This window comes from Gossypium arboreum, chromosome 11 (genome assembly GCF_025698485.1).
Source record: "Gossypium arboreum isolate Shixiya-1 chromosome 11, ASM2569848v2, whole genome shotgun sequence".
Taxonomy (NCBI): Eukaryota; Viridiplantae; Streptophyta; class Magnoliopsida; order Malvales; family Malvaceae; genus Gossypium; species Gossypium arboreum.
In genome coordinates, this window is record NC_069080.1 from 19,312,709 (window position 1) to 19,336,583 (window position 23,875).

General features: G+C 32.1%; 1 protein-coding gene and 1 non-coding gene across 2 annotated transcripts; one reads left to right on the forward strand and one right to left on the reverse strand.

Moving 5' to 3' along the window:
• Window positions 1-748: 748 nt before the first annotated feature.
• On the reverse strand, window positions 749-855 carry LOC128285000 (small nucleolar RNA R71). Its single transcript, XR_008275416.1, has one exon. It is a non-coding gene; the product is annotated as a small nucleolar RNA R71 (small nucleolar RNA).
• An 8,245-nt stretch (window positions 856-9,100) lies between these two features.
• Window positions 9,101-10,566, forward strand: LOC108471634 (F-box protein At3g07870-like). Its single transcript, XM_017773224.2, has one exon. The coding sequence runs from the start codon at window positions 9,287-9,289 to the stop codon at window positions 10,475-10,477; it is 1,191 nt and encodes a 396-aa protein (XP_017628713.1). The 5' UTR covers window positions 9,101-9,286; the 3' UTR covers window positions 10,478-10,566.
• Window positions 10,567-23,875: the final 13,309 nt, after the last annotated feature.

The window sequence follows — 23,875 nt, forward strand, 5'->3', positions numbered from 1 at the left end:
ACACGGACATATGTCCTTATTTCAAATGTCCACATGGCTTGAGACATGGGTGTGTGTCTCAGTCGTGTGAGTTACAATACTTGGCCACACGGCCGTGTGAGCCTGCAGTCTAAATTTTGCAACTTTTTCTTATAATTTCCAAATGTGTTCGATTTAGTCCTAGATTGTTTCTATAGTATTTTTAGGGCCTCGAAGGCTCGATTAAGGGACATTATGAATGTATTTGAATGAAATTTAATTATATTTGTATTAATGTATGGTTTGAATGGTTTACTATTATGTTGGTCCAGTAATGTTTCGTAACCCTATTCCGGCGACTGATACGGGTTAGGGGTGTTACAATAATTTTATATTTTATGGTAGTATTCACAATCTGGACGTTAGAATGTCCGAAGGCGGTCACTAAGCCTACTCTGATTAAGGCTGAATCGAGTATCGTCAAACTAAATGTTACTACAAATAATTTTATGATCAAGTCGAACATAATTCAAGGGTGCAACAATATGTTCAGTTTGATGTGTTGCAAGATGAAGATCCAAATGCTAATTTGGCTATCTTTCTAGAGTTTTGCTACACATTTAAGATTAATGGCATTACTGATGATGTCATACACTTACGGTTGTTCCCATTTTCTTTGAGGAGCAAAGCAAAACTATGGTTGAATTCACTTCCTCGGGATTTTATCATGACTTGGGATCAGATAACTGAAAAATTCCTATTGAAATATTTTCCATCGGCCAAAACAACTAAGTTGAGGAGTGACATCACTTTGTTTGCCCAAATTGAGCTGGACACAGTATATGATGCATGAGAGAGATTTAAGGATCTCTTAAGAAGATGCCCTCATCATAGGTTACCTTTGTGGTTACAAGTTCAAACCTTTTACAACGGTTTGAATCTCTCGACTAGACAAATGATTGATGTAGTAGCTAGCGGAACATTGAATAACAAAACACCTGAGGTAGCTCGAGAATTTATTGAAGAGATGGCACTAAATAATTATAAGTGGCAAGTCATGAGAACAAAATCGATCAAGGCAACCAGTGTTTTAAATATGGATGTAGTTGTTATGTTGACAAGTTAGGTTTAAGCACTGAGTAAAAAGATTGACGGTTTGAGTTGCAGTAAAAATGGGAATTCAGTAATGCAATGCGATTGGAGCGAGGATGATTAATTTAGAATATTCACCCTCCAAGTCTAACATGGAGCATTAGCAAGTCGACTTTATAGGTAATAATTCTAGACCTCAGAACAATCCTTATAGCAATAATTATAATTCAGGATAGATGAATCATCCAAATTTCTCTTGGGTGGTCAAGGTAATCAAAGGTCATAATCCCTTTCGGGTTTTCAGCAACCTTATCAGCAAGAAAAGAAACCAAACCTTGAGGAGATGTTTGCTGAATTTATTTCGGTGTTCAAAACTAGATTTTAGAACACTAAGACAGCTTTGAAAAATCAACAAGCATTGATTCAAGGGCTTGAAAATCAGATTAGACAACTCGTTAAACTAGTTTTGGAAAGACAACAAGGTAGCTTACCCCGTAATACTAAAACTAACCCAAAGGAACAAGTCTACGCAATCACTGTTCGAAGCGTGGAAGGGTTAGCGAGCCTAAAAAAAGTGGAATCTAGAAGCTATTGAGAAAAATGATAGAGTTGAGGAAAGCAAGAAAGAGCATAAGCCAGTGGTCAGAGAATACAAACCATGAATTTCATATCCGGCAGTTGTGAAGAAAGACTGTATCAACAAACAATATGATAAATTTCTTAAACTTTTGAAAAAATTGCATATTAACTTACCTTTTGTTGAAGCTCTTTCACAGATGCCAAAGTATACAACATTTCTAAAGGAGTTGTTAACAAATAAAAGGAAGTTAGACGACTTGTCAACTGTAGAGCTCAATGAGGATTGCTCGTTCATTATCCAAAACAAACTACCCACCAAGCTTAAAGATCCAGAGAGTTTTACTATTCCTTATTTGATTGGTAGTTTAAATGTAGAAAAATCATTGGCGGATTTGGGTGGTAGTATAAATTTCATGCTTTACAAATTGTTCAAACAACTTGGTCTCGGGGAACAAAAACCTACTAGGATGAGTATTCAATTATCTAATAGATCAATTAAGTATCCTAGGGGTATTATTTAGGATGTACTTGTCAAAGTAGATAATTTATATTCCCTGTTGATTTTGTTATATTGGACATGGATGAAGATATTAAGGTACCCATTATCTTAGGTCGACCTTTTTTAGCCACTGTTAGACCTGTTATTAATGTTGGTAATGGTGAACTTGTGCTGAGGGTAGGTGATGAAAAGGTTACTTTTCAAGCACGTGATTTTATGAGAGTTCCTAGTGAGCGAGATGATGCTAGTTATTTTGTTAATACGAGTTATCATGGAGCTTAATGTTCTTTGTAAGAAATCACCCATGAAAACGTGTTAGAACCATATCTTGTTCAAAGTGATAGAACTCGAGGGACAAGCGAAGAGAAAATGTTGCAACTCGATGAATTAAATGAATGTGAACAAAGTTTGATAAGTACCCAAGAACAGTTAAAGAAATAACTAAGCAATGCCATAGTGTGCATTTAAAAAATACAAATCAATTCAAAGTTGGTAACAAAGTGCTGCTAGACAAGTCAGATCTACGAATGTTCACTTAAATCAAGAGGGTCGAACCCATTTGTGGTAGAAAATGTATTCCCATACGGAACCATTGAGGTAACACATCCTGAATACGACACATCTAAGGTAAACAATCATTTACTCAAACTTTATTTTGGTGGTGAAATTAATAACGAGAGAGAGGAGCTTCAACTCCAAGATCAGCCTTAACCATAAGTTTAAAAGGGGAAGTCAAATTTAGACTCTAAATAAGTGCTTCTCGAGGCAACTTGAGCATTTTATTTTATTTTATTTATGTTAATTCAATTTTATTTAAAAAAACAAAAAATATAAAATATAAAAATTATTACATTTATTTTTATTACTAAAAAAGAAAGAAAAAGAATTTGAAAAAAATTGAAAAAAATTAAATTAAAAAAAAATAGTGGTCCACGTGGTCTTGGGTGATCCACACGCTGTGTGAACATTGGAGATAATTTTTCAAAATTATTTTTTAACCTACACGGTCGTGTGACCTACACGCCCATGTATATGAGCGTGGGAGAAGCGAATGACAACAACACACGGTCTGGCCATATAGCCGTGTGAACACTAAAGCGGTGAGATTGAGAGGGAATTAGTAACTAAGGGTGGTAAGTATTAAAATTAAGGGTAATTGTTGGCTTAGTGAATAATTAGGGCCTCAATTGATTCAGCCGTGTGAACACTAAAGCGGTGAGATCGAGAGGGAATTAGTAACTAAGGGTGGTAAGTATTAAAATTAAGGGTAATTGTTGGCTTAGTGAATAATTAGGGCCTCAATTGATTCTAGGCTAATAGCTCGCATTGTTGAAACTAGGAATAGGCAAGTCCAAATAACTTAGGATTAAATTTAGTCTTAGTTAATTTAATTAGTTTTATTATTATCTTAAATTGGAATTAACACTACTAATTCGTAACTTTATCAAACTAGTAATTAATTTAATTGTTATTTTCCCCAATCTGCAATCCCTTGGGTACGATCCTCAAACACATTTATATTACAATTTGATATGTACGCTTGCAGAAACTGCACTTAATTTTTATCTTTCTATTTTTTCAGTATTTACACTCTTGACATTCGTACGTCAGGAGGTGGTCATTTATCTTATTCAATAAAGTGGACTATTGGCTAAGAAAAAAAGAATTATAATAATGAAGTAAAATATTGTTTCTTTTGCATTTTTTTTCTTAAAAAATTAATAGAGGTATGTAGTGCACTATTTTTTATGTGGAATGATGAGAGATGGTCCACCAATCGACTTGAGGGCGTTGATTGATGCGGGACGAGGCAGTGGCCCAAGCTTGGGTCTTTGATAGGCTCATGAAGATGTCATTGCCCTGATCGTAAGATCTAACACACATCATCTCAGTGTGTTTCAACACCAGCATTTTCTAGTTGAAGGCGCTCCCTTCCATGAACTTGATATGGCTCTTGGCAAAGGAAAGAGATAAAGTTTGATGATAAAATCAAGTATAGACACCCCAAGCCCAATATTAAACTTGTTGAGGGGATCCCTCGATTTTGAAAGGACGACGCTTCAAAAACTTCTCTTCAAGAGTTCAAAGTTATCTCAATGAAAAGGTAAAGTATTGAATTTAAAATTAATATTGTCGAAACCAATTTTTGTTTTGAAAAACGGTCGACATTTGAAAACGAAAATTAAAAATGGGAGTCGCCATCAATCTTTTTTAATGAGGTGTGATCAGGTCAACTCGTAATTGGGTCATTTTAATAAAACGTTTTGATTTACTAAAATAATAATTTTAGCTTACGAAATTCGAGAAAATGGGTTCGGGAGTCGGTTACGTACAAGGAAGCATTAGCACCCTCGTAACGCCCAAAATTGGTACCTAATTGATTAATTAATGTCTTAATGTTGAAAGTTGAAAACCCAAAAAGAATTTAAAACACGATCCTCTCTTTTTGTTATTGTTGATTAAAAAAAAAGCTTGAGTAAATTAAAACGAGCATTAAAGACTCTCTTGTCTTGAGACGTCAAAATGTCACACCCCGTAAGTTAGGATACATCATTTGAACATTCGAAAATAAGCTTGCCTTTTAATCATTTTACTTAGAAATTATACTTTGATCTTTAAAAGGATATTCGGTTATTTAGATCCAATGAGAAAGATCGAAACCCCGTAAGTTAGTGCATGACCTTCTCAAGTCTCTAAACGTGGAATATCGCCTTTATTTTTATTAAGAAAACATATTTTTGAAATTTGGATGGATATTTGACTATTTAGATTTGACGAGAAAAATTGAAACCCCGTAAGTTAGGGCACGACCTTCTCAAATTTCCAAAATGCAAAATATTTCTGATTTTTAGAAGTTTTCTTTTTTATGAATGAATGTAACTTTTAAAACGATATGCAAATGAAATGTCATATTAGCAAAGGACAATAATGAATATATTAATAAAACAACGCATAAGAATAGCATAATATACACCACTTTAACATTAACAAGAACCATAAAAAAATGACAACGATAGTATTATCAATAGTCATGTATAAAGAACAATGCCAATATAATAATGGAAACAAAGAAACAATTATACAAATAAATATAAGGAAAAATAATTTATAAAATATCACAAACAAGGATTCAAGTTAAAATAAAAAATTAAGGACATAATTTGTAATAAAATATATAAATAAATAATAATAGTAATAATAATAAAATATAATAGCACATAAAAACATAAAAAATGAACCTTAATTATTAAAAAAGTTAAAGAAAATAAATAAATAAGTAGGATAATAAATAAAACAATTTAGTTGGAAATCACGAAAAGAATATAGGTAAATAAAACAAAAGTAACTAAAGTAACAAATAATATTAATGAAACAAAAAAGAAAATATAATAATAGTGACAATAATTTTAAACTAACTAATTTAATAACGAAATAACCAAAATAACAATTAAAATAGAGATTTGGGGTGAATTCTAAACAAATAAAAAGAGAGAGGACCAATCTGAACGCGCGCATAACAAGGAGAGACCAAACTGGGAAATAATCCCGCCCTGCAAAACACGCAGATTAGGGAGGACCTAATTGAGATCGAATAAAATCATGGGGTAAAATTGAAAATAAAAATAAACCGTATTGAAAAGATAGAAAATGCGGAAGGACTAAAAGCGCAATAAGACCATTGTTTAGAAAACAAGCGGATCCTGCTTGCAGGTCAGGTCAAAGCGCGGGTCATGGCCTAAAAGGACGTCGTTTTGGGGTGTTTTGTAGCTGAATGAAATGGCGCCGTTTTAGTAGTATTATTAAAGGCAAAATTTTTACAAAAAATTTCATTTTCCCTTCCTCACTAAAAAAAAAGCTAAGAACCTTTTAAACTCTCCCCTCCCTCTCCGATTTCCGGCCAAGCTCCGGCACCAGCCCACCGCCATTTTGCCGCCGTATACTGCGTCCGGAGTTCCAAAAAAGAGCCATTTTTTAGCCTATCAGGCCTTTTGGCACCCCAAACGCCGATCTAAGGCCGTTTTTTAGAAAATAGCCGAAAATCGCGAAAAGAGAGAACTTTTCGATGTTTTGGTTTATTTTTTAAAAAACTTTTCTATGTGAAAATGGGGTCACTGTTCCTCGGTAGTGACAACCTCGGTTGCTAGCGGAGTTGGAGGATCGACGCTTGGTAAGACACGTCTCCGTTCTTTACTTTTTAAATGTTTTTCAATATTTTCGAAGGAAGAAGAAAAAAAGAAAATAAACGTGATAAATAAGGAAATGGACCACCTTTGAATTTTTTTGATTCTCTGTTTCCAATTTGATTTGCTTATTTGCGTAAAAAAATACATGTGTGTTCTTGCGGCTTTTATAGCCGAAAAGAAAGAAAAATACATTTTGTTTCTATTTTGTTTTTTTTTGCTACGATTTTTGTTGTTCTTGTCCTTCTTGTAGGTACGGAGGACGTGGAGGGGCGACGTGGTGCGCGGTGGTGCGTGGAGGCAGCTGGAGCGTACGGAGGTGAGAGCAGCGATGCAAAGGGTAAGTTAGGGTTCTGAGACATTTTTTGATTTTGGGCCAATGGCTGTTACAATTTGGGTTAGGGTTTGTTTGGGTTTAGGGCTAATGATTTGGGCCTTTGGGGTACTTGGACATTTGTAATTGGGATTTCTGATTTGGGTTGGTTATTTGGGTCTGTAATATTTTGGGTTTTAAGTTTATGTAATTTGGACTTTAAAAATTTGGACTTTATTTAATATTTATTTTTATTATTTTGCGTCTATTGGGCCCGGGTGGATTTGACCCATTACAAATAGAGTAAACAAATAATCATTTTCAGTATACTATTTCATGTAATTTAAATTCCTCAATAGGGTTATAAAGTAAGTCTATGTATTTTGCTTCTCATTAATAAAATTTCATTTGGATGAGAAAAAATAATTTAATGATATTTACAAAATTGTATGTTTTATTTATTTATTATATACTATTAATAAAACTCTTAATTGAGTTGGTGTCATAAATTCATTGGGTATCAACACGGTTAGGAAATGACTAACATACTCTTTTATTAAATGATTACCATTATTATTTTGATGGCTTTTTGTCTTTTCATATTTTATATGATTTTTAAATAAAAGACCTAAAATTAAGATGCCTAGGGATGGAACTCATATTTTATGTACATATAAACAAATTCTTTACTTCTACACCAATAATAAATTTGCGTGTATATACTATTAATAACACCTCTGACTGAGTTGGTGTTACGGGTTAACCGGGTACCATCTTGATTAAGAAATGACTAATATACCCTTTAATTAAATGACTATTACTATTATTTTGATGACTTTTTGACTTTTCATTATTTTATATAGTTTTTAAATAAAAGAATTAAAATTAACATGTTTAGGATTGAACTCATGTTTAATAGATTTATAAACAAATTCTTTATCATTGCACCAATAATAATTTTTAACTTTAAAAAATTAACTTTTAACTTTTATTTATGTATTTATAGTTATTAATGAAACTCCTTATAGTTTTTAAGTAAAATAACTAATATTAGCATATTTAAGGATTGAACCTATATTTAATGGATTTATAAATAAACTATGTAATATTTAAGGATTGAACCTATATTTAATGGATTTATAAATAAACTATGTACCACTACATCAATAATAATTCTTGAGTAAACTTAAAAATGATAATAATGTTTAACATAAATGTTTTCTCTCATCAAATTTGTGTTTCCATACTATTTATTAAGTATTTTCTTGAGTTGGTATCACTCTCAATCGGGTCATCGACTTGTTTAAGAAATTACAAAATGTTCTTTTGTAATTATTATTTTAAGGTAATTTAGTCTTTTTATTAAAAACCAATAAATATATATATATGATGGAATTTGAACCCAAACCAATTGCATTAATTAAACCTTTAATTTACTACTCAACCAAAATTTTATTTTGATATGTTTATACATTTCAATTGTCATTATGGAGTCTTTATTAATTTTATTTCTATATTATTATATTTGATTGAGTTGGTGCCAAAATTAACACCGACTTAAGATTGATTACAACACCATTATAAACAATTTTATGTAATTTTTTTCATTTTAGCATCGTACATATTTAATGTGTTATTATTAATTAATTTCAAATCATACTTTCATTATTTATTGTATATTATTTTCAAATACATATTTGTAGTTTCCACACAGATACGCTGTATGACAAAATTTTTAATATTCATTATATATTTTATATTTAATCGAATATATAATATTTTGAACTTAAAAGGTAGCATTTTTATTTTCTTAAATAAGGATAGAATTATTTAATATGAAGTGATTCATAAATTTATAAATTATATAAATTACTTTATTTTGTAAAATATTAGTTATAGCTTTTAATATTTTTAATTGTTACATTGGATGTGAGTTAAAACTAATATATTTTATAAACTTCAAATTACAGTATCTAATGTAGATAACTTATTAATAACATTAATTTGGTTGTTGACTAGGTTTCTAAGATTGAAAAGCTCAGCTGTTGTTAAAGAGAAATGTAATCCAAGTCTCCTCATTGTAGTCCTCTTGATTTCTTTGATTTGTTTTTTAAGGAATCTGAACCCGATCCCGTCATTTTTAGCAGAAATTAAAAACAAATCCCTTCAATTTTTTTGAATGTTATGTAGTTTAACTTTGCAACAAGATGCTACCCATTGATAAATGCAAAGGACACTTGGGACCACAATGCAACTATTAGAATTAGAATCATGACGTTCCTTTGGCTGGATTCGCACATGGCGCTGACGAAAAAGGAAATCTATACCACAAGCACGTTATTTTCTTCTCTCCCTTGCCACAGGACGTATGGAGAATCTCCCTTTTAGGAATCACCCTTTTAGCTACACTCCAGAGACCGGTTTCACATTCTTAGCGATCGGTAGGCCCTAATTGTTATTTTTAATATGCTCTTCAAATCTTTTTGTTCTTTTCTATCTGTTTGTTATTAACATGGAATTTGCCAATATCAAGGTGTCATATTCTATTCAATTTTAATTTCGTTTCCATCGTCCAGCCATCATTAATAATACAACCTAATCTTGTACCTCTCTCAACACTAGTTCACGAAGAAGAAGAAAGCACAGAACAAACTTATTAGCGAAATGGATCGTATTCCTCAAGAGCTTGCACTTGATATACTATCAAGGCTTCCAATCCCAAGCTTAGTGCAATCCAAGTCCGTGTGTCAAGACTGGCGTATCTTAACACATGATCAACTACTTGTCAACAAGCATTTCAAGCTGATGGTTGAGAACGATCCAAGCTTCATTTTGCAAATCATGGGTTGTTCCAGCCAAAACCAGCTTTATTTTGGAGATTTATCCAGCGACCCAAACGATGGAAACGTGATGATGATAGCAAAGAAGCTTACCATACCACCATTGCTTAACTTCCATTTGGTGAGTTCATGTAATGGATTACTATTGTTGCGTGCCACTCACCCAAGCTTTGAACTCTGTATTTACAATCCATTTATCAGGGATTATATAGAGTTGCCGAAGCTTAGTCATCATGATGGGGTGAGAGGATTTGGCTTCGATCCCACAACAAAGAAATATAAGGTTGTCGAGATATCATATAAAAGAACAACTCCTTTCACTTTTAGTCGCCGTGTTGTTAGATTTGGCATGCGTCGATCTCATCAGACGGAAACATCTTCTTCTTCTTTAATTGAATCTAAGGTTCATATATTGACTGTTGGTAGCACCACTTGGAGAAATTTGGGATGTTTTCCTTTCCGTTTTATGTGGCAAAAATCTCAGGTTTTGGTCAATAGGAAACTTCATTGGAGAACTACTACTCACCTTATTATGTCCTTTGACTTGGCAACTGAGCAATTCAAGGAGGTCCCTAGGCCTGATGTCATCACTTCGAACTCGGACAGGCGATTTCATGAACTCGCGGTTCTACGAGGTTGCCTTTCGGCAGTTTCTTTTGATGGCAACAATCAAGAACTGGAGATTTGGGTTATGAAGGAGTATGCTGTGAAGGACTCTTGGGTCAAACAATTTAATATTGGAGCTTACGTACCAAAGATATTTCAGTCAAATTATCAGCGTCATTCCTCCGGCAATTCAAGGTTTTATTTGCCTAAAAAATGCATCCAAGTACTTTGCCTGTTGAGGAATGGAGGAGTTTTATTGCAGTACGGAAACAAAGCAATTGTTTTTTATGATTCACATTGTAGGACTTTCCAAGATATTCAAGTAACATTTGAAGGAATTTCAAGTTGTTTCACTGCAGTTGCTCATGTTGCTAGCCTCAATTCCACAGATACATTTGTGGATACCTAGAAGAAAAGTTCTAATTTGATTTTATGTTATTTGAAACGGATATTTGAGAATAAAAATCTTAAATAAATTGATGATATTGTTCTAATGAAGTTTGTACAGGGTCGCTGAACTGCTTAGAGCAACAGCATGTTTCACTTGTAATGATGAAAACGATCCAATGTTTCACTTGTAGAGCTGAAAACGATCCAAGTTTCGTTTTTATGAAAGGTTACTTCCTATAGAGAGGAAAATGATCGATGCCACGTGTGAAGGTGCATTGATCAATATGACTCTTCAAGCCACTCAAGATCTAATATCTACTATGACTACGAACTCTCAATAACTTTGGACTAACTACAACTCTAAAATTGGTTCATGAGTAATGTCTTGTCTGTTTTTCAATGGTTTAAAAATCTTGTTTTGTAATGATTAAGTCAGTAAATATTATTTATTAATATTTACGAGTTAGTTATAGTGTTATATTGAATTTTAGTTCGGTAATTTTATTGGATGGTTAGTAATTAAGATATATGGGATAAATCGTAAAAAAAATCATAAAAATTAATCGCTATTGATTTTATTAGTTTAAAAGGCTTAAAGAGTAAATGTTCAAGGATTTATGTGGGAATTATCCACTTAAAGTGGACGGTTGGTAATTTTTGTCACAATTTTAATGTTACAATATTATTAAATAACATTTATAATGATTAGGAAAAAAAATTCGGCCACCATCTTCCACATTTCTTTCCCCCCGTTTGAAACAAGAAAAGAAAGAAAAGAAGTCATTGTTAAGCTCTTAGAATTCAAGCAAACTTGTGTCCTTGAATGGTATGTATATTCAGTTCTACTTTTCATAAATTTTATATTTTTGAGATCGTTGAGTTTAATCTAACCAATCAAGGTATTAAATTGTAAATTTGTTAAAGATTTTAAAATTTTTCATTGGTGATTTTTGAAGTTTTTTTTATGTTAAATGGTAGGATTTCAAGCTTAGAAATGAAATAGGACCAATTTGTAAATTGAAATTTGTTAGTTTTAAGAACATGGGCTAAAATGAAAATATTTCAAACTTGACATGAAATTTTTATAATTATTGAATTTAAAGGGATGTAGAAGGATAGATTTGAAGTCGAATTGTAAAATGGAGCTTAAATGTGAAATTTATAATAGTTTCAAATATTATAAATTCACCATTTAAACAGAAAAATTGAAATCGGTTAATGCAAACATTGTCGTTTTAGTTTGGTGCAAAAAGTTGTTTTGATATGTGTATTGAGCTCGGATGAACATAGGATAAGACACAATTGGTATGCCAATAGAGTTAGTTGTATGCTTGTAATAGATTTCACATTGGTGCCATTGTTTGCATTTCGATGCCATTGTTTGCACTTTGGTGCCATTGTTAGCACTAGGTGTCTTTGTTTAGCATTACGATGCTTTCTGGTGTGGTGTATTTAACTGCGTATCTGTATCTATTTATTTGGTTCTTCAGGCTAACTATTTTAATTTATATGTATGGACTGATTCGATAAGATGATTGGGAATGTGTGAGTTTATATGAACATATTTTCATACATGCTTGGATTGAGTAAACAATGTGTATGATCAATAGTTTTGATAGATGGTACTGACTTGAGTTGTACAAAACAGGTTGTTAATTATATGCCTGTTCTATGAAATACTCACCTTGTGATTGTGAACTGTTACAATGGGAAAGTTAGCTAAATTTGTTAATTATGTATGTTTAATTAAGAATTGAGGTAAGTTTAAAGTTTAATTACCTATGAGCTTACTAAGTGTGTTAAAGCTTAATTACCTATGAGCTTACTAAGTGTGTAAAAGCTTACCCTGTTTTGTTATTATCTATTCTGTAGTTAACATTTTGTGAAACATGGTAGATCAAATCACTCCAGAGCTTACACAACCCTGCGTCAATCTCAGTAGACTTTTTAATTGTTCAAAACTAGGTTTTATGGCATGTATATAGGCTTGACATGTATAAGTGTCATTTTGTATGTTAATGGTTATGATGTGCATATAATACTTGTACTTGATGACTATATGATATGTGTATAAGTTTTGTTAAGTGTTTATATTCATTTTGGATCTCGCTTGTGCTAGCATTTTAAATGTTTCTTGCTTTAAAATTAAAGACACATAAGTATGTGTCTGCCTCCAGACATACTAACGTCCAGAGTGTGAATATTGCAATAAAATATAGAAGTACGAGGCGATATCCGCAAGTATACTGATTGAGTTGTACTATAGTTTTAAAGCAGAGTAGGTGAGTACTTCGAGGATTGTACCCAAGGAAGGCGAGTGCTAGATCAATTCTAACCTAAACACTAAAAAATCTAATTAGTACTTTAAATTAGTTATAGTACGAAACCATTAAAAAAAAAGATTTTTAAGGTTTTTATAATAATAATAAAATATCATAAAACAAATAAACTTCAAGAGATAGAAAAGGAGAATGAATAAATCTTGATTGTAGGTGATTCACTTGCTTTGGTAATCCCCATCAACTGTCGTTTCGGGTTTCTCATCAATCAACTAGTGCTACCCCAGCAGGATCTTCCTGTCCTCCATTAACATAACGAGTCAGCAATGACTACTTATCTTCTGACCTTACAATCCAAATTGGCTTGGGGTGAAGGTGTTCACGGATGGGTCATCCCAATTTTGGGTTAATTCCCACCTTGATAACTTCTCAAGGTTGTCAGGCCTAGAGTTTATTTCACGTTCTTCATTTCCCAAACAACTAATCCATTGAGTAACTGTACAAAATAGTTAATAGATCATACCTCTACTTGCTAATCCCCTATAGAAGGATTAATTCCTCATAGTTTTCATAGACAATATAGAATCAATATAAAGAGAAAGCATGCTAATTAAATCGATAGTATGGAGTATATGAAAAAGCCTGATTATATTGAGATTAATCGTGAACCCACAAAGTTTGAATACTTTCCATAATTCAGATCTCTTGAAAACAATGAAGAACAAATGAAATAAATTCTAAAACCTAAAAATGAAAGAAAACTAAACTAAATTTACAAAAGAAAATCTAGGCTAAGTAAATGATGTCCATAACATGAGCCAAATGAGCCTATTTATAGATTTTAGGTGGCCATCGTCCTTAACCCTAGGTTAGCTGATGTCCTTGAGCTTTAAGTTTGATTGTGTAGACTAAAACACCCCTATTTTGTATTTAATTCTCGTTCCAGAGTCGATGTTGGGACACATAAGGACTTGTTTCATGACATAAAAGTCAGTATACTCCTTTTGGGATATCTTTAGGGGTGTGTTGTGACACTCTTAGGCTATGTCGTGACATCAAAGTCAATCTTGAGCTTTCTCCATTCTACTCCCTATGTTGCGACATCGAATATCCTGTGTTGCAATATAGCAACCAGTAGCATTTAGTATGCCTTCTAAAAGTCTCCTACACAGTCATAAAGTGCATTAGCCTTCCTTAGGCCCCATTTGGCCCTTAAGGTCAATAAAAGATTCAATTTTCACATTTTATTAAATATAAATAAAAATAAGAAAACTTAACTCAAACATAATGAAAATGATTGTATTCAAGCTCCTTAAATGTGAAAACTAGTTTAATCTGCTACACCAAATTACAGTAGATCAAACTCCCCCACACTTAAGTCATTACTTATCCTTAAGAAACATAAACAAAAACAAGAAATAAAAGTGGTAACCCTAGAGCAAATATCATACAAGTATTGACTTTAGAGTATTTTACTTAGGCATTTCATGCTTACTAACAAATTTAATATGATGAGTAATTGACTTACCACTTTTGATCACAAACATCTAAGTTCAGTATGTTACAAAATTTACAAGTATTAAGGGTCTCACCTATAGGGATCCATCAATAAATGATACAAGTACTTTGATTATCCGAGCAGAATATTGATTATCCGAGCAGAATATTATGCGTATGTTTAGTATGATGTCCATTCATGTATAAGGATATTTAGGTCACATAGCACTTTTCAGCTTGTAACGTTCAAAGGCTTAGGACAGGTATGAAATTCCAAGATAGTAAACATCAAGAAGGTTACAAACATGTAAATAGTTTGGCACAGCGTATTGATCCCTATTCATCCTTGTAACAGCCCAGTTTAGACCCTAGTCAGAAAAGTAGTTTCGGGACCGTGAATCTGAGTCAAAAAAATATTTTAATATTATATTCCATGCTTAAAGTATGTGAATTGATATGTATGAAATTTTCGTATGAAAATTTTATCATTTGAGTGCCGATTTGTGAAAAAGGACATAATCGCATAAAATGTAAAAGTGACACGCTAGTTGTTTAAAGTGCTTATGAGCTATGATTTATTAAATGAGAATTCCTTATGTAGCAATTGGACCACGGATAGTGGAAATGGACAATAATGGCCATTAAATGGATTATTTTTGTGTTATTTTAGTAATGTTATTTTAGTAATTATTTAATTAATGTTTAATAAATAAAACCAAAATCAATTTTTGGTTCATCTTCTTCATTAAATGACTGAATATCACAATGAAAAATAGGGTTTTAATGCTCAAAATAGTTCGACACTTTTGGGGGAGCAATTGTAAGTCCATTTTGACCCGGTTTTTAGTAATTTTTACGTTTTTGAAATCGTTGCTTCGAATATTAGTAAACCCATGCCTTAATTTTTAGATTTAATGAAGAATTTGAGATTTTCCATTTTTTTAATGTGATGAATTTTTTGTTTGATGATGAAAAATAAATCTTTGTTGATAGATTATTATGTTTAATTAAGTGATTCTTGATAAAAATGTGTATTAAGGACTAAATTGAGAAATTTGTAAATTGAGGGGTCAAAATGTGAAATAAATGAAAGAAATGGGCTGCTAAGGACCTTGTGAAATTTGGCCAAGCATGGGTATGGTCAAATTTTGAATATTTTTCTGTTTTGTGAAATATGGACTAAATTGCAAAAAATGTAAAATGTTAGGGACAAAAGTGTAATTAGCCCATTTATGTGTTTTTAGATGAATTTTATTGAATATATGATTAAATAAATTGAATTTGTATTGAATTAGATCAAGAAATGAGGAATTCATATTTGAATCAGAGGAAGTCGAGAATTGTCGAATAGTCGTTCCGGTCCATTCGTGTTCGTACGAGGTAAGTTCATAAGTAAATAAATGTTGTTAAATTGAAATGTATGTGCATTATATATGCTGAATTGAGTTGTAAAGGAATATATATGTGATGCTGAATTGAATCGAGCTTTGGAGAATCTGTTTCTATCATGGATTGTTCGAATAGGTGAAATTGAGAAAGTTCCGATAATGTGCCGATGTCTGAAAAGCCCTGTATGAACCATAGGAATAGTTAGGATACATATGTCATGACATAGGATTCTGATATGTGTTATCATGCAAGACTACGTCTGGGATGTTGGCATTGATTTGTGATTTACGTGTAAGACCATGTCTGGGACATTGGCATCGTATATGATTTCATGTAAGACCCTGTCTGGGATAGTGGCATCGACATTTGATTACAAGTAAGACCACGTCTGGTATGTTGGTATTGTACATGCTTATGAGCTATCCAAGTATCCTTATTGATTTCGAACGGTTCAACGGGTATTTTGAGAAATAAATGAGTATCTGAATGTGCATCCGAATCAGGTACGTTGCGATGTATATGAAATTAAGTAATGAAAGTGAGTATGATTATAATCAGTTGATATATGATGTATGTGAAAATGAGATGTTGATACTAGCAAATAAACTATGATCAAATGAATTATATAAGAAATGTGGAATTATAATTATGTTTTGCCATATATGATTCAGGTACATATGATTTGTATATGAAATTCTGATATGAAATGTGAGTATGATTCAAATGACGATATGTGAAATATATGATGATGAACAATGTGTTATATATATATCGTTATATGAAATTATGGTCCTATGTTTTGTACATGAGAATTACGAAAAATGGAACATGGTTTGAATGTATGATTTGTTATGATTATTCGGGTTTTGAAACGTATAAAAAGAAATTGATATATTTTTATGCATGAAATGTAATAAATGACCATGTTTCGGTGGGTTATGTAATGAAATTGTGCAAGCTTAATTTATATGAATGATTTAATGGTCATTATTTGAAATTGAAAGCATGGTTTATATGTTCACCGATAAATAAGCCTAATGAAGATACTTAATTTGGTGATGTTGGATTATATAAGAAAAGTGATTGAATATGTGTAGGAAGTTAACTAAATTTGGCTTATACAATTTGAATTATATACATGATATTGTGAAGATTTATTTGCTTATGGCTTACTAAGATCTCGAAGCTTATTCTGTGTGTTTTTCCTATGTTTATAGATTTTGGAGACCTACTCAGGTTAGAAGTCGACGGAGACTTCATCACACTATTCGGTTATCATTTCGATAAATAATGTTTTGAGATTTGGTTATGTGGCATGTATAGGCTAGAAGTATGTGAATATGTTTTGAGATGTAAATATATGTTTTGCCAAGTGATATGGCTTGATAATGGATTGATTTTGTTATGGTTTATGTGATGAGAAAATGGTATGATTTGATGCATATGAATGACTAAATAAAATGGTCAATTTGGTATAAGTTTGGCATTGAGATGGATAAGAAATTGAGATGTTGGTAATATATGATTGAATGAATTTGGCTTATGATTTTGGTATGTTTTGGTATAGATATTGAGCATGAAATAGATTGATGATTACATGACTTGAATAGTGTATGTTTTGAGATTAAAATTGGCTAAAAATATGGTATATTGATGCTTGAATGATGCTTGTAGGGAGGACTCAAAATGGATGGCATATTGGCCTTGTAAATGGCCTATTTTTGCCCACATGGGTAGGGACACGGGCGTATGTCTCTGCTGTGTTGCTCGAGGGACATTTCAAAATGAGCTTGGGTAGACCACATGGTCGCACACACACGGACGTGTGCCACGCCATGTGGCCAAGTCAGTTTCGACCACAGGCTAGACACACGTGCGTGTCTTGTGGCCGTGTGGATAAGTCAGTATCTATGCCCTGTTTTGCCACGGTCTAGACATGCGGGCGTGTCTAATGCCGTGTGAGGCACACGGCCTGTTTACCCGTGCGTGTGACCTTTGTAACTTAGAAAATTTGTTAAGTTTCAAAAAAATTGTGTATGTGTTTGGTTTAGTCCCAACCTATTCCTAATGCATGTTTATGGTTTCATTGACCTGAGAAAGAGAATTAATGTTGATGCTTGACTATGACATGATGATGCATGATTTTTTTATTTTGAAATGATTGCGAAATGTTCCGGTATGTCTGGTAATGCCTCTTAACCCTAGTCCGGCAATGGGTACGGGTTAGGGGTGGTACATTTAGTTGGTATCAGAGCTATGGTTTAGTCAGTTCTAGGACTACTATAGCGTATTTGATTCTAGTTATACATGCCACATTTAACCTGCGATAGTGTGATATCTCCCAACTTTGATAAAAATTGTTTTGATGAGATAGATATGTTTTCTAACAGAGCTAATTCTGATAGTATGGAATGAGTACTCAAATGTTTGAATGGAAATGTGTTGATAATGAGTTAAAAATCATAAAGGTAAGGATCAAATTTTATGACATGTTGTTATTGATAAATGTTATAATTATATGAGCATATGGGTTATGATATTTGGACTATGATTACTATATGAAATGTTTTGATTGTGAATTAGTGATTTGAGTTGGTATATGAACTATGTGTTAAGAAAAAAAGTGATTAAAAGCAAATGTTTATTAAATGTTCTGAGATTGTGAAATGAGAAATGAATTGACTAGTTGTGATAGTATGTGTTAAGGGCATGTATGAGAGTGTTAAATTTGAGGCTTTACTACCCTCACCCCCTTATCCGTAAAATGCTAAAATGAAATTTGTAAGATTTGGGTTAAATAAGCCTACAAGTTTGGAATTACAGAAGTCCGTGTTTGGAAGATTAATAATGTGGTCAAAGAAGTGAATGAACTAGCAAATGAAGATAGTACTAAAGAAAATATTGAAAAGTTCTGAAGACTACTCAAATTATGTAAAGTCACTATTAATGAAGAAGTTGAATTTGATGAAATAAAAGTATTCAGGTATGATATCTAAAGAAATGTATTAACTGAAAGTTCTTTTGAATTGATTTTTGTTATTGATGGGATAATATGGACTTAATGATGAAAAATTAGACAGTTGAATAATGTTTGAATTATACTGATGGCTGAGTACAGTGGTTATAGTCGGGCAGTTACTATAACTTCTTCTGGACATTCTATGTGTACATTTATCCTCAGAAGTATATGTGACTATTTAATTTCAGAAGGAATTCTTATTGTATGAGAAAATTAGCTAAACATGCTAATAGACGAAAGTATCGTTGGTTCGTTTGAATTATGTTCGACATTACTATGTCTTTCTCTGGTATTTATTCCATTGAGTGGATGTAAAAATCGACAGTAAAAATCTATATGATGCTAATACTCTGTTTCTACTGGCTATTTTTCTGTTGAAAATATGTGAAGATTATATTGATTTTGTTACTATGGGTTCTAGTATTTATGAGTGATATTATTCTTTCTGGATATTTTCTAGGATATCATCGGAGTTAATATCATTCTATAGGGGTTGTAACTTTTCCGATATTCTATGTAGCTTCAGATGTTGAAAATTTCGCTATTCTAGTTTTCTTATAATTTTATGTGATTATCTATACGAGATATCTATTTGATGGAAATGGCTATATCTAGTATAATCATAATTTCTATTCTGAAACTTGGGAGTACTACAGTACCTTTATCAAAGTTATAAAAGTTGTGTTTCTGTATTGGTTGCTGTTCAAATCATATTTGATTTTCTTTTGGGTTCAAATGCTTTATTAACAGCCGGGATATTATCTATTGTTACGGGTGAGACATTGATCTTATTATGACATTATGATTTCTATCTGAAAAAGGCGACTTCAGTATAATTTAGAACTTCGATGATTAATATATGAGACGACTTTATTATAAAATCTTTTCTAGTTCTCGTGAAAGGTTCAAATAAACAAAAGTGAAAATGATAGAAGATCAAGATCAGATCTGTAAAATGATATGTTTGGGGCTATCCTTTTAATGAGAAGAAAAGACTTCTTCGAAAAGACCGACTCAGTGGTTAGTCTGATTTGAATTATTTGATTGAAATAATTGGGTTATATGTGTTTGAATCTATCCACCGGATTCGAAATAAACTTTAAACGCACATGTGTAAATTCAAGGATAGTTTAGAGGAAGAATTCATATTCTTGAAGACTTGATACAAAATTATATCTATTGAAACAATTCTATCTGAGAAATGTTGTGGAAAATTAAAGTTAGTTCGATTGTTGAAGTTTTCCTTTTTGCATGAAGATATTGTCAACCAAAACATCAGTACTAGTTCAGTCTAATTTGAAGAAAAAGTTTATGATCTTCAGTCATGCGTCAATGAACGGTTTGAAGTGTGTTCTAATAATAGAGTGTACAAAAATATCATTTGATTCCATACGGTTGAAGCTGCATGAAAAGAGTCATGTGATATATTTGATGATTACAAGAGTTTAAAATATTTGACATTGCAGAGTGAGATTTGAACTTGGCACAGCAAAACTAGCTCGAACTGTCGAGCAACTTTTGAGTCTGTAAGTAAATATTATTATCCGAGATAAATGATTATAGTTTCAAATGATTTAAATAAGAAAATTTTGTGTGCTTTATTAACAATGAATACGTGATTGATCTTATCAGAGGATAATTATATGTTAGCTAGATTAGAAGTTAAATTGATGCTTACTAAGTGAATTCATAAAACTTAGAAATGTATTATCAAATTATAAGTTAAAAAGGGATTCAGCATAAATTGATTTCTGATTCAGAACTTTAGATGTGGAATTGATGATTGCTTGTTGCTTTGAAATAGAGCGTGTATACCAAGAAGCTCTGAGAATGTATAACCAGTGTTGTAAGAAGCTCACAGTGTTAGTTAGACTGTTCATACAGGAGTAACAAGATGCATGATAATTTGAGAAAGTGGTATTGATAATGAGTATAAAACTTAATATTTCTAACCTCGCGTTTAAATGTCTGAGCTATCAACAGGTTATAGTTAATTATTAAGCATATTCAGGATTACTTCAGTATGTTTTGATATCTGAGTAATGGTGAAAATAGAATTTTGATGAATTTTGTATTGGGATTATCTCTTATCATTGAAAAAGATAAATGTTATCTGAATTATTGTTAACTGTCTAAATAAGTCTTTCCGTACGCATGGATTTCTCTTTTGATAAATCAGCTGAGATATTCGTTCAGAGACTGTCAGTTTGTACATGGTGTCAAACATCATTGTTTCAGATGAAAATCTAAAAAAAAAAATATCTGGTAATTCTGGGAGAAACTACAGTAAGCTATGAGTACGAGGTTGTTTTGAAAATTTTTGAAATATTTATTTGTCACTGTGTTTTAGAGTTTGGAAGTAACTAAGAAAGATTATTGCTGTTTGATAAGCTATCATGTGATTATAAAAATGGCATTGTATGAGCGATCGTATGGTCGTAGTTACCGAACTCTGTTGTTTCGGGACCGAGTTTTGTGAGAAAATAATTCACGGGATTAATGCCAACAGAAAAATTGAGTAAAAGATGAAAGTAATTCAATACAGTTAGAAGCAGTTTCAACTTGATATGTCGTATAGTGAAAGATAGATCGGAATTTCAGTTGTGAGATTAAAGAGATTGAAATCCAAAGTTATGTGTGAATTTGAAATGTACTATGTGGAAGCAAATCCTTAATCTATTTTCTGGTAAGATTTCAGGGACGAAAATCTTTAAGGGGGGAGAGTTGTAACAGCCCGGTTTAGACCCTAGTCGAAACAGTACTTTTGGGACCACGAATCTGAGTCAAAAAAATATTTTAATATTATATTCCATGCTTAAAGTATGTGAATTGATATGTGTGAAATTTTCGTATGAAAATTTTAACGTTTGAGTGCGATTTGTGAAAAATGACTTAATTGCGTAAAATGTAAAAGTGACATGCTAGTTGTTTAAAGTGCTTATGAGCTATGATTTATTAAATGAGAAGTCCTTATGTAGCAATTGGACCATGGATAGTGGAAATGGACAATAATGGCCATTAAATGGATGATTTTGGTGTTATTTTATTAAGGTTATTTTAGTAATTATATAATTAATGTTTAATAAATAAAACCAAAATCAATTTTTGGTTCATATTCTTCATTAAATGACTAATTATCATAATGAAAAATAGGGTTTTAATGCTCAAAATAGTTCGGCACTTTTGGCGGAGCAATTGTAAGTCCATTTTAACTCGATTTTTAGTAATTTTTATGTTTTTGAGATCGTTGCTTCGAGTATTAGTAAACCCATGCCTTAATTTTTAGATTTAATGAAGAATTTGAGATTTTCCATTTTTGTTAATGTGATGAATTTTTTGTTTGATGATGAAAAATAAATCTTTGTTGACAGATTATTATGTTTAATTAAGTTATTTTTGATAAAAATGTGTATTAAGGACTAAATTGAGAAATTTGTAAATTGATGGGTCAAAATGTGAAATAAATAAAAGCAATGGGCTGCTAGGGACCATAGTGAAATTCGACCAAGCATGGGTATGGTCAAATTTTGAATATTTTTGTGCTTTGTGAAATATGGACTAAATTGCAAAAAATGTGAAATGTCAGGGGCAAAAGTGTAATTAGCCCATTTATGCGTTTTTAGATGAATTTGATTGAATATATGATTAAATAAATTGAATTTGTATTGAATTAGATCAAGAATTGAGGAAATCGAATTTGAATCGAAAAAAGTCAAAAATTGTCGAATAGCCGTTCCGGTCCGTTCATGTCCGTACGAGGTAAGTTCATAAGTAAATGAATGTTGTTAAATTGAAATGTATGTGCATTATATGTGCTGAATTGAGTTGTAAAGAAATATATATGTGATGCTGAATTGAATCGAGCTTTGGAGAATCTATTCCGATCATGGATTGTTCGAATAGGTGAAATTGATAAAGTTTCGATAATGTGCCAACGTCTGAAAAGCCCCGTACGAACCATAGGAATAGTTAGGATACATATGTCATGACATAGGATTCTGATATGTGTTATCGTGTAAGACCACGTCTGGGACGTTGGCATAGATTTGTGATTTACGTTTAAGACCATGTCTGGGAACATTGGCATGTATATGATTACGTGTAAGACACTGTCTGGGACAGTGGCATCGACATTTGATTACATGTAAGACCACGTCTAGGACGTTGGCATTGTACATGCTTATGAGCTATCCGAGTATCCTTATTAATTTCGAACGATTCAACGGGCATTCTGAGAAATAAATGAGTATCTGAATGTGCATCCGAATCAGGTACGTTGCGATGTATATGAAATTAAGTAATGAAAGTGAGTATGATTATAATCAGTTGCTATATGGTGTATGTGAAAATGAGATGTGGATACTAGCAAGTAAGCTATGATCAAATGAATTATTTGAGAAATGTGGAATTGTAATTATGTTTTGCCACATATGATTCAGGTACATGTGATTTGTATATGAAATGTGAGTATGATTCAAATGACTATGTGAAATATGTGATGATGAACGATGTGTTATATATATGCTCGTTATATGAAATTGTGGTCCTATGTTTCGGATATGAGAATTACGAAAAATGGAACATGGTTTGAATGTGTGATTTGTTATGGTTATTCAGGTTTTGAAACGCATAAAAAGAAATTGATATATTTTTATGCATGAAATGTAATAAATAAGCATGTTTCGGTGGGTTACATAATGAAATTGTGCAAGCTTAATTTATATGAATGATTTAATGGTCGTTATTTGAAATTGAAAGCATGGTTTATATGTTCACCGATAAATAAGCCTAATGAAGATACTTAATGTGGTGATGTTAGATTATATAAGAAAAGTGATTGAATATGTGTATGAAATTAACTAAATTTGGGTTATTCAATTTGAATTATATACATGATCTTGTGAAGATTTATTTGCTTGTGGCCAAGTCAGTTTGACCACGGGATAAACACACGGGCGTGTCTTGTGGCCATGTAGATAAGTTAGTATGTATGCCCTGTTTTGCCACGGTCTAGACACACGGGCGTGTCTAATGCCATGTGAGGCACACAGCCTATTCACACGGTCGTGTGACCTTTGTAACTTAGAAAAATTGTTAAGTTTCAAAAAAAATTTGTATGTGTTCGGTTTAGTCCCAACCTATTCCTAATGCATGTTTATGGTCTCATTAACCTAAGAAAGGGAATTAATGTTGATGCTTGACTATGATATGACAGTGCCTGATTTTTTATTTT

Coding starts and splice junctions, on each gene's coding strand:
- LOC108471634 (XM_017773224.2), top strand. CDS start 9,287: ATGGATCGTATTCCTCAAGAGCTTGCACTTGATATACTATCAAGGCTT.